Source organism: Parus major, chromosome 28 (assembly GCF_001522545.3).
Source record: "Parus major isolate Abel chromosome 28, Parus_major1.1, whole genome shotgun sequence".
In the NCBI taxonomy this organism is placed as follows: domain Eukaryota; kingdom Metazoa; phylum Chordata; class Aves; order Passeriformes; family Paridae; genus Parus; species Parus major.
Genome location: NC_031797.1, coordinates 1,684,964 through 1,699,789, shown reverse-complemented (window position 1 = coordinate 1,699,789; position 14,826 = coordinate 1,684,964). Strand labels below are relative to the sequence as shown.

Here is a 14,826-nt window from a genome sequence, read left to right as displayed (position 1 = left end):
GGGACAGGCAGACTGGGAGGCTGGAGTGTGGGAATGGAGAGCACGAGTGGTGGGATCCAGTCTGGGCATGGAGGGAGATTCTGGGGCTGGGCTGGGGCCAGAGAGATGCCCCGATTCCAGAGGATCTGGGCAAGAAGCTCTTCCCTGAAATCTCCCAGCAAATTCCCTTGCAAACCAGCACTGAGTGTTGAACTCACTCCCTTGTCCTGGGCCTTTCCTCCTCTGAGCACCTGGTGGACTTTGTCCCTTGGAGGTGACACCTGTGCTGACAGCTCCAGGCAGGGCTCCTGGGATCTGGAGCTTTTCCTGGAGTGTCTGAGGCCCTGCTGGTGCCACTGTTGTGAGCTGGGACTGCCCAGGAGGTGCTCAGGGGCTTTGTCAGCCTGAGGCCACTCAGACACTGTTTGGGAGAGCAGCCTCAGGGGGGTGCAGGGGGTGCTTTGGGGGGGTCAGTGCCGTGCTGGGCCCTGGCAGGGGGTGCCCCCTGCTCCCCGTGCCCGCTGCTTCAGCCCTGCCCTGCTCCCTGCTGTCCCCACAGTGCTGAAGAAGCGCCTGGTGAAGCTCGTGGTGAACTTTCTCTTCTATTTCCGCACTGATGAGGCTGAGGTAGGGATTGGGCCTTGTGGGTGGGGTTTGTTCCCCTCCTTCTTTCTTTTTCTGTGCGTGGTTTGTGTGGGCTGGGAAAATGGTGCAGACACAGAACTGGAACAGTGTCCACCCTTCCACTTTTATCAGCTCAGCCAGGCTCCAGGAGAGCTGGAGAGGGACTGGGGACAAGGCCTGGAGGGACAGGACACAGGGAATGGCTCCCAGTGCCAGAGGGCAGGGCTGGATGGGATATTGGGAAGGAATTGTTGGCTGGGAGGGTGGGCAGGCCCTGGCACAGGGTGCCCAGAGCAGCTGGGGCTGCCCCTGGATCCCTGGCAGTGCCCAAGGCCAGGCTGGACTGTGGGGCTTGGAGCAGCCTGGGATAGTGGAAGGTGTCCCTGCCCATGGCAGGGGGTGGCACTGGATGGGCTTTGAGGTCTCTTCCAACCTGTAGAGTTCTATGAAATACAAGACAAATCAGATTTTCAATCCCTTCCCTGCTGCCTGATTTTCTTCTGGCACATTGTGTCACTTGGACAAGGGTTTCCTGTGCTTGCTCTTGTTTATGGCCAGTGTCACTCGCTGTCCCCACATCCCTGAGCAGTACCAGGTGGTTTTTTGTTCATCCTGAGCTGCTTCAGCTCCCCTCACACTGTTTAACCTCTTGCAAGGCTCCAGGACAGCCCTTACACAGCTCAGTTATTCTGGGTGTCACAGTAAATGTTTCGTTTTTGATTCAAAAAGAAAAAGTTCTCTGCTATTGCAGAGTAGTAAAGGCCAGGCTGAATCTGAGCCAGTAGAGGTGATTAACACCTAATTAACAAATGCAAAGTGCTGCAGGTGAGACTGGCATGAAAAGTAGATTAAAGTACAAAAAATATGGTGCAATCAGACTGAATTATTTAAATAAGTCGCACCAGCTTACGAAACTTGCTTAAAAGGCTCCAGGGAAGAACTGTGGGTTGAATCTTCGTGGTGTTGGGGGCACTGTGGGTTAAACCCTCTCTCCATGTGTTTTCCAGCCCATTGGAGCTCTGCTGCTGGAGCACTGCAAGATCACCAAAGAGGAGGAGAACGTCTTCTCCATCAGTGAGTGCAGCCTGGGCACCCCTTTGCCTTCCCATCATGGCACAGGAAACATTTTACTGCTCAGTTCCTGCTTTTCCCTGTTCTCTGGTGACAGTGGGGTCAGCTCAGCCCTTCCCCTCCTCAGTGGGGTCACTGGCCCCAGCCCTTCTCCTCTCCCTCAGTGGGGTCAGGGCTCTGCTTCCAGGGAGCAGGGGACAGGACAAGAGGAAATGACCTCAAGTTGTTCCCAGGACAGGTTTCGGTTGAATATTGGGGAAAATTTACTCACCAGAAAGGTTTGGAAGTACTGGCACAGGCTGCCCAGGGCAGTGGTGGAGTCACCCTCCCTGGGAGTGTTCAGAAAATATGGACAGGGGTGAGTGGTGAATGTGGTGGTGCTGGGCTGATGGTTGGACCTGACGACTTTGAAGACCTTTTCCAACTTTAACAATTCCTCAGCCTTTCCCCTCCTCAGCTGCCAGCTGTTCCTCACTGTGCCTGTGGCCCATTCCAAGGAGATCTCAGGGATATTCCATGGCACAGCTGCATGTGCAGAGCAGCACTAACAGCAGCCAAACCCCACTGGGTGCCTGTGGAATCCCTGGCAGGGGGGATTGGTTATTGACAGATCTGCTCTGTGCTGCTGTATTTTATCCAAAAAAAACCCTGGAGAGGCTCAGATAAAGCTGCTCCAGCCCCATCCTCCCCTCTGTTTGTCCTTGTGGCGGCTCCAGCTGGGCTGGCTCCCCTGGGAGCAGCCTTTCATCCCGCAGCTCTCCCCTGTGCCAGAGGTATGTGGCCACAATAACAGGATGTTTCTCCAAGGCCATCCCTGTATCTTTTGGCCTGGCTGCCAGGCACAGCTGTGGCTCTGCTCTGTGCTTCCAAAGGACCCTCAAACAGCCTGAACACACTGAGCCCGGAGCACCATGTGCTGGATTTTGGGGATGTTGGGAGCTCTGGTGGGTGAGGATTCCTGAGTGGGGTTAAACCCAGCAGTACCTGGTGTTGGGATGTGTCCACAGCACACTCAGCTGTGTCACAGCCTGACCCAGGTGTTTGGCAGCAGCAGCCCTGAGGGTCTGCTCAGCAGAGCTCTGGGGACAGAAACTGGTGCCATGTCCTGGTCAGGAGCTGGAGTGGCCCCAGGACCTGCTCTCCATGCTGGGAGTACCATGTGGGTGCCACGTTCCCAAAAGCCTCCAGCAAAGGCAGCTCAGGACCTTCTTGCAGTGCAGTTTAACTCCTCAGTTGGCTGCTCCCTGCAGGTATCCCAGTTCCTCTCTCAGGGCTTTTTCCCACTTGGATATAAATCCCTGGTGTCTTTGCAAGGAGCCTCAGGGAGTCAGGATATGGCTGTGCTGGTCCAGTTCAGTTCACCCTCAGTTTGGGAAGTTGCTGTTCCTGAGGTCTTTGGCTGCTGTAAGCTGGGAAATGCTGTGGGCAGCTGCCCCAGGCACCCAGAGCCACCCAGGGAATGGGAGAGGGGCTGGGGGTTGGGGTTGCAGACTCGTTTCCAGCTCATCTGAGTTAACAGAGCTCCTAACTGTGGCCTGGCAGAGTCTGGGGAGGGAGACAGGGGAGCACCAGCAGCTCTGTCAGGACCTGCCTGGAGCTTTTTCCTTGTCCCTGGCAGGTTTCATCGAGGAGCCAGAGAGGAAATACTGCTTTGAGTGTGCCACGGAGGAGCAGTGCCAGGAGTGGGTTGAGGCACTCAAGAGAGCCAGGTGGGCTGAGCCCTCGGAGCCAGGGCAGTGCTGGGGGCTCTGGGCTGTGTTCTGGGATCAGGAACTGGGAGGGCAGTGCTTGTCTCCTCCCAGACAAGCTTCCCTCCAGCTCTAAATAGCATCTGAAACTTCCCCACATCCTTCTCTGCTCAGCTCTCCCTGTGCTCTGTTCCTGTCTTGCAGCTACGAGTTCCTGAGGAGGAGCCTGATTTTCTACCGGAACGAGATCCAGAAGATGACAGGGAAGGTGAGTGAGTGCCTGCAGGGCACTTCCCAGGTGGTGACCGAAGCCTTTGGATGGCAGCAGAGGCTGTTACTGCCAGTCCTGCCCAGGCTGTGTGTGGGAAGGAAGTCCTGTGGTCTCACAGCACCTTCCCCTGGGTGCTCAGTCCCACCCTGCTGCACACATTCCAGCGTGTGTTTCAGGTTTGGATCTGGACAGGTCCAGAGCTGGCCTGGCCTCCCAGGGAGGGGTCTCTGGGACAGTTCACACCAGCCCAGGGCAGATCCATGGGTGGAGATGCTGCTCACTCCCTGCCAGGAGCATGCAGGGGGGGAGGTGGCTGTGGCTCCCCTGGACCTTGGGTCCCTGCTGTGTCCTGGTGTCCCAAGGGTTGCTGGGCTTTACCTGCATCTCACTGGTGCCTCCCTGTGCTCCCCTGCAGGACCCCCTGGAGCAGTATGGAATCTCCGAGGAAGCTCGTTTCCAGCTGGGAGCACACAGGCAGTGACCCCCTCACCTGGCTGGAGCTGGCTCCTGGCTCCACCCCAGTCCCCTGGGAAGGACAGCAGCTCCCACAGTGACCACGTGACTTTTTTATTTATTACCCAAATAGTTTTGTATTTTTTTTTTAAGGGAATTCGTTGCACATTCCCAGATCCCCAGCTGGGGAGGCTGAGCTGCTCCGTGGATGCTGCAGTGGGAGCAGAGCTCCCCAGCCCTGGGATGAGCAGAGGCAGGGACTGACACAGCTCCCAGCCCCTGCTCTCCTCCAGGACACTCTGGGGCCACCTGAGCCAGCTCCAGCCCTTCTACTCTGTCCTGAGGGGGCTGCTCGGCTTCCCTGGCTCAGGATCCTCCTGCAGCCTCCCCAGAGCCATGGGCTCATCCCTGGCTGTAAGAGCATGGTGTGACTGATGCATTTCTGGGCTCCAGGGTTAACCCCCTCCTGCCTCTCCAGGGAGGAACTGGAATTCCTCCAGCTCAGCCACATCTCCAGCTGATGGAGAGGAGCATCTGCTCCCCTCTGCCAGGGCAGCAGCCCTGTGCAGCCACGGCCTTTTGGGATCTTCTTTTCCCTCCCCTGGGCAGGTGCTGTAATTGCTGGGGGCTGGATGAGCCCATCCAAAAGAACAAAGCTGCAGAACACGAGGGAACAAAGACAGGGAGAGATCCCTGTGCAATCCTGCCTGTCTGCAGAGCTCTGCAGTGATCCAGCTTCCCAGGGAGGAGAGGCAGATGGAGAAGCTGGCAAAGGCCGGAGCTGCTCCCTTTGGCTGGAGGATGGAGCTGCAGGACGTGCACCAGCTCAGCCAGGCATTAACCCTTCATTCCCTGAGCCACTGCTGCAGCTTTCCTCCCCTCTGTGTGTCCCCTTTGTCCAAAGGGACAGACCAAAAAACTGCCAAGGTCACAGAGAGCTGCCAGGGAACCAGGGCTGCCTGTCCTGGAGCTCGTGCAGGGAACAGATAAGGATTAGGAACATCCCCACAGGATCAGCCCTGGCTCTGGCTGCACCGAGGAAAACTGCCCAAAAATGAGGAATGGAGGACACTCCCCACACCCAGGGCTGCAGCAGACCCAGATTCTTGACTATCAGAGCAGATTCCCTGGAAGCAGCCTGGGAAAACCCCCAGGAAAGGCCTCTGGGAAGGTCCCAGGTGTCCCTGTCCTGTTGCTGGCAGCAGGAAAGGGGCTGGGGCAGAGTGGGGGCTTGGCCTTTGGGAGCTGCAGTTCTGGGTGTGTTTCCCCTCCAGCTGCCCAGCCCAGGGAGGAGGTGGAGCAGCCTCTGAGCTGGGATTGAAGGGAATTTTGGGGTCTTTTCCTCCTTGGCTGGAAATTAATGCCCAAAGCAGAGTCCACACTGCAGCCTTTGGTACCGTGGTGTTCTGAGTACCAGGAGTGATGCCTCTCACTGAAGCTTTAATGTGAAAGCTGAGATTTTTTTCCCTCCTCAGATATTCCCTTTCCCTTGAATCATTCCAGGTGCTTGCTCCAGAAATGACCAAAATCAGCAGAGGGCCAGCTGCCCTAGGGCATCAGCTGAGGGCAGCAGGGAGGGAGCAGAATCCAGGGGGGGGCTGCAGACAGATGGCAGCTCCAGGGGAAGCAGCAGCAAGGGATTAAAAGCAGGAACACACAGGAGCTGTGCTTTAGGGAATCAGTATCCTTGGATGACTCCAAAGTGCATTTTAATCCTGCCCAGCCTGCATTTTTACAAACCAGAGCTGAGTTCTCAGCTGGGCCTGCCACTACTGTAGCAAAGGTGTCACCTGTGCCTTGCAGGACTTGGTGGCCTCACTGGACACCTTTCCCCAGGTGGAGCTGCCAACCTCCAGTGTCACTGTGCAGAAAATGGGTGTTTTGTATTTGCTGTGCCAGGGAACAGTTGGGTGAGCAAGAGCAAAACCCAACACTGATTTAAATGTTCATCACCAATGACATTTCTTAACTGAATGTACAACAAAAGCTGTGAAGAGTTGCCAGGGCCAGGCCAGGCCCAGGGACTCAGATCCATTGTAGGGCTGGGACACGGGGTGGGATTTAGGGAGGGAGGATGGTACTTTGTAGACACTTTGAAATCTGCATCAGCTGCTGCTGATAAACAGACAATTGCTCATTTTTCACACTCTGAGGACTTTGCTTGTTGTGTTTCAGCTGGAGCTGCTCTCCCTGAGAGCCAGCTGAAGCCATTTCTCTGTTGTACAGTGAACATTCCCAATAAATCCTGTTTTAATCTTGGTGGTGGTCAGAACTGTTGTACAACACCAAAACCTCCCTGGGAGGGGTGGCTGGAGCCAGCTCAGGGGCCAGCCCAGGGCCCCAGGTGTGGTTCATGCTCAGAGCCAGCTGGGGATGGCTCCACAAGAGGCTTTGGAGAGGCTTTTTCATACAACCAGAGAATATTCTGGGTTGGGAGGAGCCTTTGAAGGTCACCTAATCCAGCTGGTTTTGGTACTGGAGCCAGGGCAGTGGCAGGTGCCAGAGCAGGAGCTGGGTCAGGCTGTGGCTGTGGCTGGTTTTAAATCCTACAGGGAATTGGCTCAGGAAGCGTTCGTGGCCTCCAGCTGTGAGGTTTAAACACATCCCTGGCTGTGGGTTTGTTGTACTGGTGCCACTGCTGGCTAAAAGGGACCGATGCTTGGATGGGTTGGGAATCGTGGAAGCATTTAGGTTAGAAAAGACCTAAAAATTCATTGAGTTCAACCCAGCAGTGCCATGGCCACCACTGCCCCATGTCCCCAAGTGCCACATTCACACTTTGCTCCAAAGCTCCCAGGGTTGGGGACTCCACACTGCCCTGGGCACCCCCTTCCAGCCTTTTCCAACCCTCTCAGTGGGGGCATTTCCCAATATCCAACCTGAGCCCCCCCTGGCCCAGCCTGAGGCCGTTCCCTCTCCTCCTGTCCCTGTTCCTGGGAGCAGAGCCCGACCCCCCCAGCTGTCCCCTCCTGGCAGGGACTTGTGCAGAGCCAGAAGGGCCCCCTGAGCCTCCTTTTCTCCAGGCTGAGCCCCTTTCCAGCTCCCTCAGCCCCTCCTGGGGCTCCAGACCCTTCCCAGCTCTGTTCCCTTCCCTGGACACGCTCCAGCCCCTCAGTGTCCCTGGGCCCTGCTGTCCCCAGTGCTCAGCACAGCCCCAAACCCTCAGAGCTGAAGGTGCCACCTGGTTCAGGGGTCCCTGTCCCTCTGTGTCCCCACAAAATCCCCAAATCCCATTTCTCCTGAGCCCAGCCCATCCTGCTGAGGCAGTGAAAGTCCACACGAGCTCGGTGTATTAAAATACAGACACTTTAATATAAAGACAAAACTTCAAAGCATCATTTCAATTACAAATCAAGGGAGACACAAGAAATTAAGTGGAGGGAGGGGAGCAAAAACTAACTCTTACATTGTGGAGAATTAGAAAGGCCGGGTGGAAATATATATATTATACATACATATATACACACCAGAATTCACACTACTGCTAGGCAGGAATGAAAGGAATGACAGGACAACTTACCAGTATAAAAAAAAAAAAAAAAGAAAAAAAAATTAACAACCAAAAATAAAAGATAAATTAGGGGAAGTTTGAATTTTAAATAATTCAGTTTAATAGGCTAAACTATATAAACTAATTCCTATTCACTAGGAAACATCCCATATCACTGTCCTAAGAAAATGGGTTTTTCTAAAAATCCATTGAAAAATGGATTTTTATTAGTAGTTAAAAGTTTAATAATCAATTCCTGAGCAACAGCAACCTCATCATCTACTGCTTTCCCCATCCAAGTCCCACTCAGCAAGGGCAGGCTCTCACTCCTAAAATGTTTAAATAGAACAGAGACCTAAAAAGTTGGGTTTTAATTGGAAATCGATCACTTCAAAGATTAATAGGTTAAAAAAGCCAAGCAGGATGGATCAACTCATTCCACCTTTTCCTCAATAACTCCAGAGACAAAACCTTTTAAAAATTATTTGACTGCACCAGAAAAGCAACCAGATGTACCTTGAGAAAACCAAAGGATCACAAACCTGAGAACTTCAGGGTTAGCATCGTCAAACTTTGAATTTTCAATGTGATTTTGTTTTTACACCATAAAAATCAAGGAGCCTCTTCAGGAAGAAGGTCCCAAACAGCAAAAGTACTGGACAATTATTTCCCAATTTTTTTGTCTTGGGTTTAAACCCTGAAGTTCCCAATAAAAGCATTTTTCAATGCAATATTCAGTCTAAATAGATATTTATATATTTATAATGTATAAGGATAAATAAAATATGGCACAACAACATTTTGAAACTGGAACTCCAGCTTTTAGTGAAAACCTGATGGAGCGGAAAATGGAAATGGAGTAAAAAAAAAAAAAAAGGAAAAAAACCTTTAAAACCAGTAAGACTTCAAATATTCACACACTGACTGCACATCTGTGCTCCCAAAACTCCAATTCCTGTGATTTTTCCTCAGTGCTGCAAAGATAGTTCACAAAAACACTGTGTAGTTTCTGCTCCCCAAAAGGATTTTGGGTTCACAGCCGTGTCCAAGGCCCTCCCCTGCTCCCAATCCTTAATCCTCTCTGTGCTTTTGGCTCAGACAAAACAAGAAAAGCAGAATTTTCCATGACAGCCACCCCTGGGAGCTGGGATAACTCAGAACCCTCAGGTTTCCATGCCTGGGGTCAGAGGGCAAATTCCAGCACCGAAAGCAAACGGGTGACACAGGGAAAGCCAAACCCCAGAACCCTCGGGACGGCTGCTCCAGGAGCACCCCCAGGGCCAGGGACCCCGGGCCAGGCAGTGCAGGGACCCCGGGGGTGCTGAGGAAGGAGGGGAATCACCAGCAGCAGCCTGAGAACAGCTCCCAGCGCTGGGAATCTCCTCTGGCAGCCCCAGCATTCCGAGGGCACCGGTGCCAAGCTGGGCCCTGGAGGGACCGGGAGGAGCTGGAAGCACTGGCTGTCCCCTCCCTGAGCCAGGGCTGGTGTCCCCAGCAGCTGGGATTGTCCCTACCACCACTCTCTTGGCCTCTCCTCTGCCTGGACTCTCTTCCAAGTGGAAAAATAAGGGGTGGGGGGAGCAGCTGCTGCTTTCTGAACACACAATCCCAGCAAGAACCAAACCCCAGGCCGCCTGTCTGTGGCCACAAGAAAGGACCTTCCCCTGGAAGGGGCAGCCCAGCAGAAGAGGAAGATCCAGGCTCTTCCAAGGGAAGGCTGGGATGAGATGGAAACAATTAATTCGCTGTGGTGGGGAGCATCTGAGCAACTGCTGTACCCCACAGGGCTGGGGAGAAGGTGCAGGAGCAGCAGGTGAGGCAGGTCTGGCTCTCACCCACCTCCTCCTGGATGTGTCAGAACAGTTTGGAAAGACTGGAAAGCACCTTTGAAGGTCATTTAGTGCAACCCAAGGAAGGCTGCAGAAGTGACCCCAGCACACGTCTCAGAAGGAAACCTCAGCAGGGTGAGGGCAGGGACACAGCCCCAAGCAGCCCTGGAGCAATGCTCCAGCTGGAGATGTTTCCAGGTGGGATGGAAGAGCTGATCAGGCTGGAAACCTCTCCATTCCCAGGCTGAAATTGCTCAAGTGACTTCCTCAAGGATTAAGTTTGACTAAAGAAAGAAGAAAGTGACTCAGCGCTTGAACTGAGTGTGACCCAGAGCTGGGCAAGTTTCACACTAAGGAGTGTCAAATCCTGGGGATTTGGAATCTCTGGATTCAAAAAGAGATGACTAAATCCATTCATGACCAAGTGATGTCACCTGTGGGACTTGAGGGACTGATCCCAGACTCAGACCCTCCAAGCTCAGCTTGATCCCACCAGCGAGTCCTGGCACAGGGGGAATCCCACTGAGCCCAGAGCCAAACCCCAGCCAAGAGCAGGGGCAGCACAAAGCCTGCACTGCAAGATGGAGTGCTGTCCCCAACAGGAAGGAAGGAAGGAAAAGAGATGGAATCACAAGAATTTCTGATCTGTATGGTCGAGGAGACACAAATTCCTGCTGATTAAAAGGAGCTGGAGTTGATGCTCGGTCCCGGAATTCCAGGGACAGTGAGGATGTGCTGCACTCCCTAAAAAGCTGCTTCTCCTCGTCCTCTCTCCCACTGCATCCACAACTGAACTGGATGAAGATGTTCCCTGGTTGTCCAGACTGATCCACACCTTCCTGCAGGAACAGCCTTGTTTGTACCACACTGAGACGTGATGGAGGGACACTTCCACATCCCCACTGTCCCTTGCACCAGCTCGGATCCAGCCTCTACATCCTCAGCAATGCTTCCCCACTCTCCCTCAGCAATCCAGCTGCTGGGTGTCCCCACACCCCTGGCTGATGGAAGACAAATTGCTACTGAATGACTCATCTGCAGCAAATCCCAAATTTAGGTCCAGTGCCTTTGGAGCCTTCCCAGCACTGTGGATCCCAGGGGACTGGGCCTGGCGAGCCAGAGGTGGCAAATCCCCCAAAAAGGAAGAGCCCACGCAAGTCTTGTTCCTCAAGGCTGACATTTAGCAGCAGGGACAGGTTTTCCTCAGCACAGCACTCAGGAAGTTCCATTCTTTTGGCAGCAGACTTGCTCCAAGATGTGTTTTTGCTTCCTGGCAAGTCCTTTGCTGGCAGCAGGGGGGTGGAGGAGGGGGAATTGCGTGACAGCCCCAGAACAACTGGACCCAGCACCAGCAGGAGAAATTCTCTCTTCTGGAACTGTTTGGCTTTGATTGCCCCAGAGGATCTTCAATTATTGCAAACAGGTTTCAGCTTCTGGCTCAGTGTTCCAGCAGTGGGGTCACAGCTGTGGCCACATGGATGAGATCCCACCAGCTCCAAGGCCTGCCTTCAACCAGGTGAAAGCTCTTCCCAATTTGCACACAGAGCAGTAAGAGACTGGCCAGGAGCTGGACACGATGAAGCTCCAGGTCATTTCCAACTCAGGATGTTCTGTGATTCCACGATTTTAAGTTGAGCTTGCCCCAGATGATGGCAAAACAATAAAAGGTCAGGGAGAGGGAAGACAAAACCAGGAATCTCTTGGCAGAAACATCTCCCAGCTTGGCCAGTGCCGGGTCCCAAACTGCTCCCTTGGCTTCCCAGCTGAGTCTGAGCAGGCCCCTCTGGAAGCACCATTTGGGAATCGCTCCCAGGAGCGGTTACAGTGCAGGGCCAGCGCTGGGGGCAGGGCTGGAGCAGCTCCAGGATCCAGCAGGGTGGAATGGCAGGGTGGGAGCAGCGGGCACTGGGATGCCAGCAGGCAGTGGTGCACTGGCAGGGGAAGGCTGATGCTCAGGCAGACTGGATCCCTTTTCCAGGAATCCCAGAGATTCATTCCTGGGTCTGCTTCCCTTGGGCCTTCCTGGGTGAAGTCTGGATCAGACTCAAAAGCCCTGGAGGGGTTGGCAGTGGCTCAGCCACAGCCGAGTGCTGAGCTCCAGGGGTTCTGCTGCCCATTCCAAGGCTGCTCCTGAGCCAGCCCTGCCTTGGACACTGCTGGCCACCAAAGCAGTGACAAAAGGGACAGACAGGCTTTGCTTTCCCACAACACCCACCAAAGAGCAGGTGACAAACTCCTCACCTGAGGCCTTTGCTCAAAGGGTCCTGGAATCATAGAATTGTTCAGGCTGGAGAAGATCTTTCATATCAGTGAGTCCAACGGTGAGGAGAGTGCCCAGGCCACCCTGAGCTCTCTGACAGCTCAGTCTGGCTCCCCAGAACTTCAACTGCAGGATGCAGAGCTCGTCATTCCCACAAGGATCTGTCCCTCCTTGTCATGCAGGGAGTGTCAGGGGCCAGCAGGGTGACACAGGTGACCCAGGCCTTGAGCAGTGCTGGGAAGCTCAGAGGGTTCCATGGAATCTGTGGGTTGGTTCCTTCTCCAGCACAAATCCTGTGAGTGCCTTGGGCACCGACCAAACCAGGACAAGGGATGGCAGCTGAGTTTTCTTCCTGGATCTCCATGGTTGGAGGTGAAGGGAGGCACAAGAGCTCCAAGAGGCACCATATCCTGGTCCCTCTGCAGGAAAGGATCTGATAAAATCAGGGGGATGAAAAGCTTCTACTTGTATCTCCTCCTCTCTCTCTCTTTCTCTCTCTCACCAGAGATATAAGCGATGGGGGAGAGGTAATTAGGAAATTAATTAAGGCTGCTGCCCCTCCAGCAATCACTCATTTACAGTCTCCAGAGGTCCCAGCACTCTGCTGTGTGCTGAGGAAGAAGCTGGAGCTGCCCAACTCCCAGCTGCAAAACATCTGGGTTACATTGTGCTCCTGGATTCCAGGACATACACTGTGTTTGGCTCCTACGAGAAGCTACTGGATGTTCCTCAGCTCTCACCCTCCAAGCATTCCTGCCCTTTTCCAGGTTTTCCTCGTGCTGCCAGTCCCTCAGCAGGACACACACAAAGCAGAAAACATTCCAAAATGCCCCCAACTCCCAGGGCATTCAGTCCCTTCCCAGTGGATAAGGAGGTAAAGCCAGACCAGAGTCTCAGGCTGAGGCTCCCATGGAAGACACGCTCAGGAATCAACAAAAACTGCACTTGGTCCTAAATCTCTCCTTGGACTGCCCAGGATGAGGCACAGAGAGCTGAACCCTGCAGAGAGTGGGAGCTGCTGCAGCCCCTCACCCCCTCCCCAGACACTCCCAACGCTGCTGGATCCAGGCAGCAGGAGGGCACAGGAACCTCACTGACTCCAAACCCAGAGGCAGGAGCTGAGCAGCTGTTTGTGACCCCAGGATGCTCCATGGAACTCCTGCCAGTGCCTGACTGCTGCACTGGGGACTCACCAGGGAGCACTAGAAGGGAATTAAAGACATAGTGTTGCCCCTCTGAGCACCAGGTTCAGCAGGGAGGTGTTTTCCAAAGCCTGAATGTGATTTTTTTTCCAGTCATTTTGCTGTTGCAATCCCCTTTCTACTGTAGTTTCCTTTATTGGTGCTTGGCCCGGCCTGAACTCAGACCAGCCTGATTTCTACTTCAATGGATCCTCCTCCTCCTCCTCACTTTGTGCACTTGAATAAATAAGTTTTTACAGGTTCATTGTGCATTGTACAACCTAAAAATAAAGGAAATAAAGCATAGGAAGCGTAGAAGTTTTCATCACAGCTCTATAAAATCGGCCCTTCCTGCACACACAACACCGAGTCACGACACAAGTCCCTGCCCCGGGGGGACACAGGCAGCCAGGTCAGGGTGTTTTTGTGAACTACCATTCAAGAACCTACTCAAAAGCAAAGGAACACAAAAGCAAAATGCACAAAATGCAGCTTGTCAATCCATGTACACGGCCAAGCCGGGTCAGAGTCAAGTATCAAAACCTTACCAACGAAACACGTCGTGCTTGGAACGAAAAAACAACGAGCTGAGCAAACTCTGCACCCTGCAGCAGGACAGAAGGACAACGTTCAGTCTTCCCAAGGCTGGGAAGGGGCTGCACCAGTGAACACAAACCCTGTCCACAGGCCAGGGCCAGCCCCAAGGAGAGAGTTACCAAACCAGCTACCAAAATTCACAGTGACCCAAACGCCACCAGCAACTGCAGATGGCCCAGGGAAGTAGTTTGGATGGGGGAGGACTTGGATTTCTCCGGTTCCAGCTGTGCCTGCATGGGCTGTGCCTGCCCAGGCTGCTCCAGAGGGGAGCACAGAGCCCTCCTTAGTCACAAACTCAATTAAAACTCACCCAGTTCAAAAGCGCCCGGCTCAGTCCGAGCCAAACCCCAGGGAGGAGAATTCCTTCCTCGGTCAGCCCCGGCTGCCAAACAAATGGATTTTGGGATATGAACAGAGTCAGGGGAATAAATAATCTGCAGACCTTTAAGAACTGGGTTTGGCATTGGTCAACCCCTCAAAATCAGCACCAAGGATTCAAACCAGAGGCACAGTTCTGACGGACAAAATAGCACCGAGGAGGCTCTTTTACGTCTCTGCTGGTGTGCCAGTCCTTTAGTATTCAGAGAATTTAATAATAATAACTTGTATTTATGAATCTAGGTGGAATAAAATAAGTCAAAATTGTTTTCACTTTAAAAAAAAGATAAATACTTTATCTAAACTATCAACAATACAAACTGGAGCTTTAAGCATTTCTTTTGCCTTTTTTTTTTTTTGCCTTTTTTTTCCTTTTTTTTACTCAGATTCACAGTAAATGTTTGCTCTGTTGTTTAGGTCTTTTTAATGGTTTTTATTTTGTCCAGTAGTAAGAGTAGAAACCCCTGCACAGGCCAGGTGAGCACCTTTCAGTGGAAGCCGAGTGAAGTTGGTCCACGTTGTCCTTGCATAGGTCACATTGGGTTGAGGTAGAAATCCTAGTTACCTGCACAACAGGAGGAGAGGAAGAGACTCATCTAAATAAAAGGCAAAAATCTGCAGTGTTGTTAGATGTCTCAATCATTTCTACATTGCTCCAAGACCTCCTCAGATGAAGCAAATCTTGACCCAATCCCATGTTTGGGATGTTCCAAGGGACACGTGGCCCCTCCAAATGCTGCAGTTTTTCAAGCTGTGACTGTGTAGAACTCTGTCCTGTGGGGCTGACATTGAGTGAGGGGGAAAAGAGTAAAAAAAAAAGGTATTTCCCCCCTCAGTACTTCACCTTTTTATAGTAGAAGATAATCTGCTTTGAGTTTTGTTATTATTGTGGGGGAGGGACATGAATCATAGAAAGGCTTAGGTCAGAAGGGACCTTAAAGCTCATCCAGTGTCACCCCTGCCATGGCAGGGACACCTTCCACCATCCCAGGCTGCTCCAAGCCC

At 52.9% G+C, this 14,826-nt stretch overlaps 2 protein-coding genes across 4 annotated transcripts in view; one reads left to right on the top strand and one right to left on the bottom strand.

Annotated features, from left to right (window-relative positions):
• Positions 1-6,345, top strand: part of PLEKHJ1 (pleckstrin homology domain containing J1) — a 7,174-nt gene extending 829 nt beyond the window's left edge. The window contains exons 2-6 of the mRNA XM_015651990.2: positions 539-606; positions 1,611-1,677; positions 3,293-3,383; positions 3,567-3,630; positions 4,049-6,345. Coding sequence (XP_015507476.1) covers positions 539-606; positions 1,611-1,677; positions 3,293-3,383; positions 3,567-3,630; positions 4,049-4,114 — 356 coding nt within the window. The 3' untranslated portion in view covers positions 4,115-6,345. The remainder of the gene's footprint in view (positions 1-538; positions 607-1,610; positions 1,678-3,292; positions 3,384-3,566; positions 3,631-4,048) is intronic.
• Positions 6,346-7,370: 1,025 nt separating this feature from the next.
• Positions 7,371-14,826, bottom strand: part of DOT1L (DOT1 like histone lysine methyltransferase) — a 74,778-nt gene continuing 67,322 nt past the window's right edge. For all 3 annotated transcript variants that reach the window (XR_004500369.1, XM_015651776.2, XM_015651784.2), the window contains one exon: positions 7,371-14,386. Coding sequence is in view for 1 of the 3 variants with exons in the window: in XM_015651784.2 (XP_015507270.1) it covers positions 14,379-14,386 (8 nt within the window). In the remaining 2 variants the exon portion in view is untranslated. The remainder of the gene's footprint in view (positions 14,387-14,826) is intronic.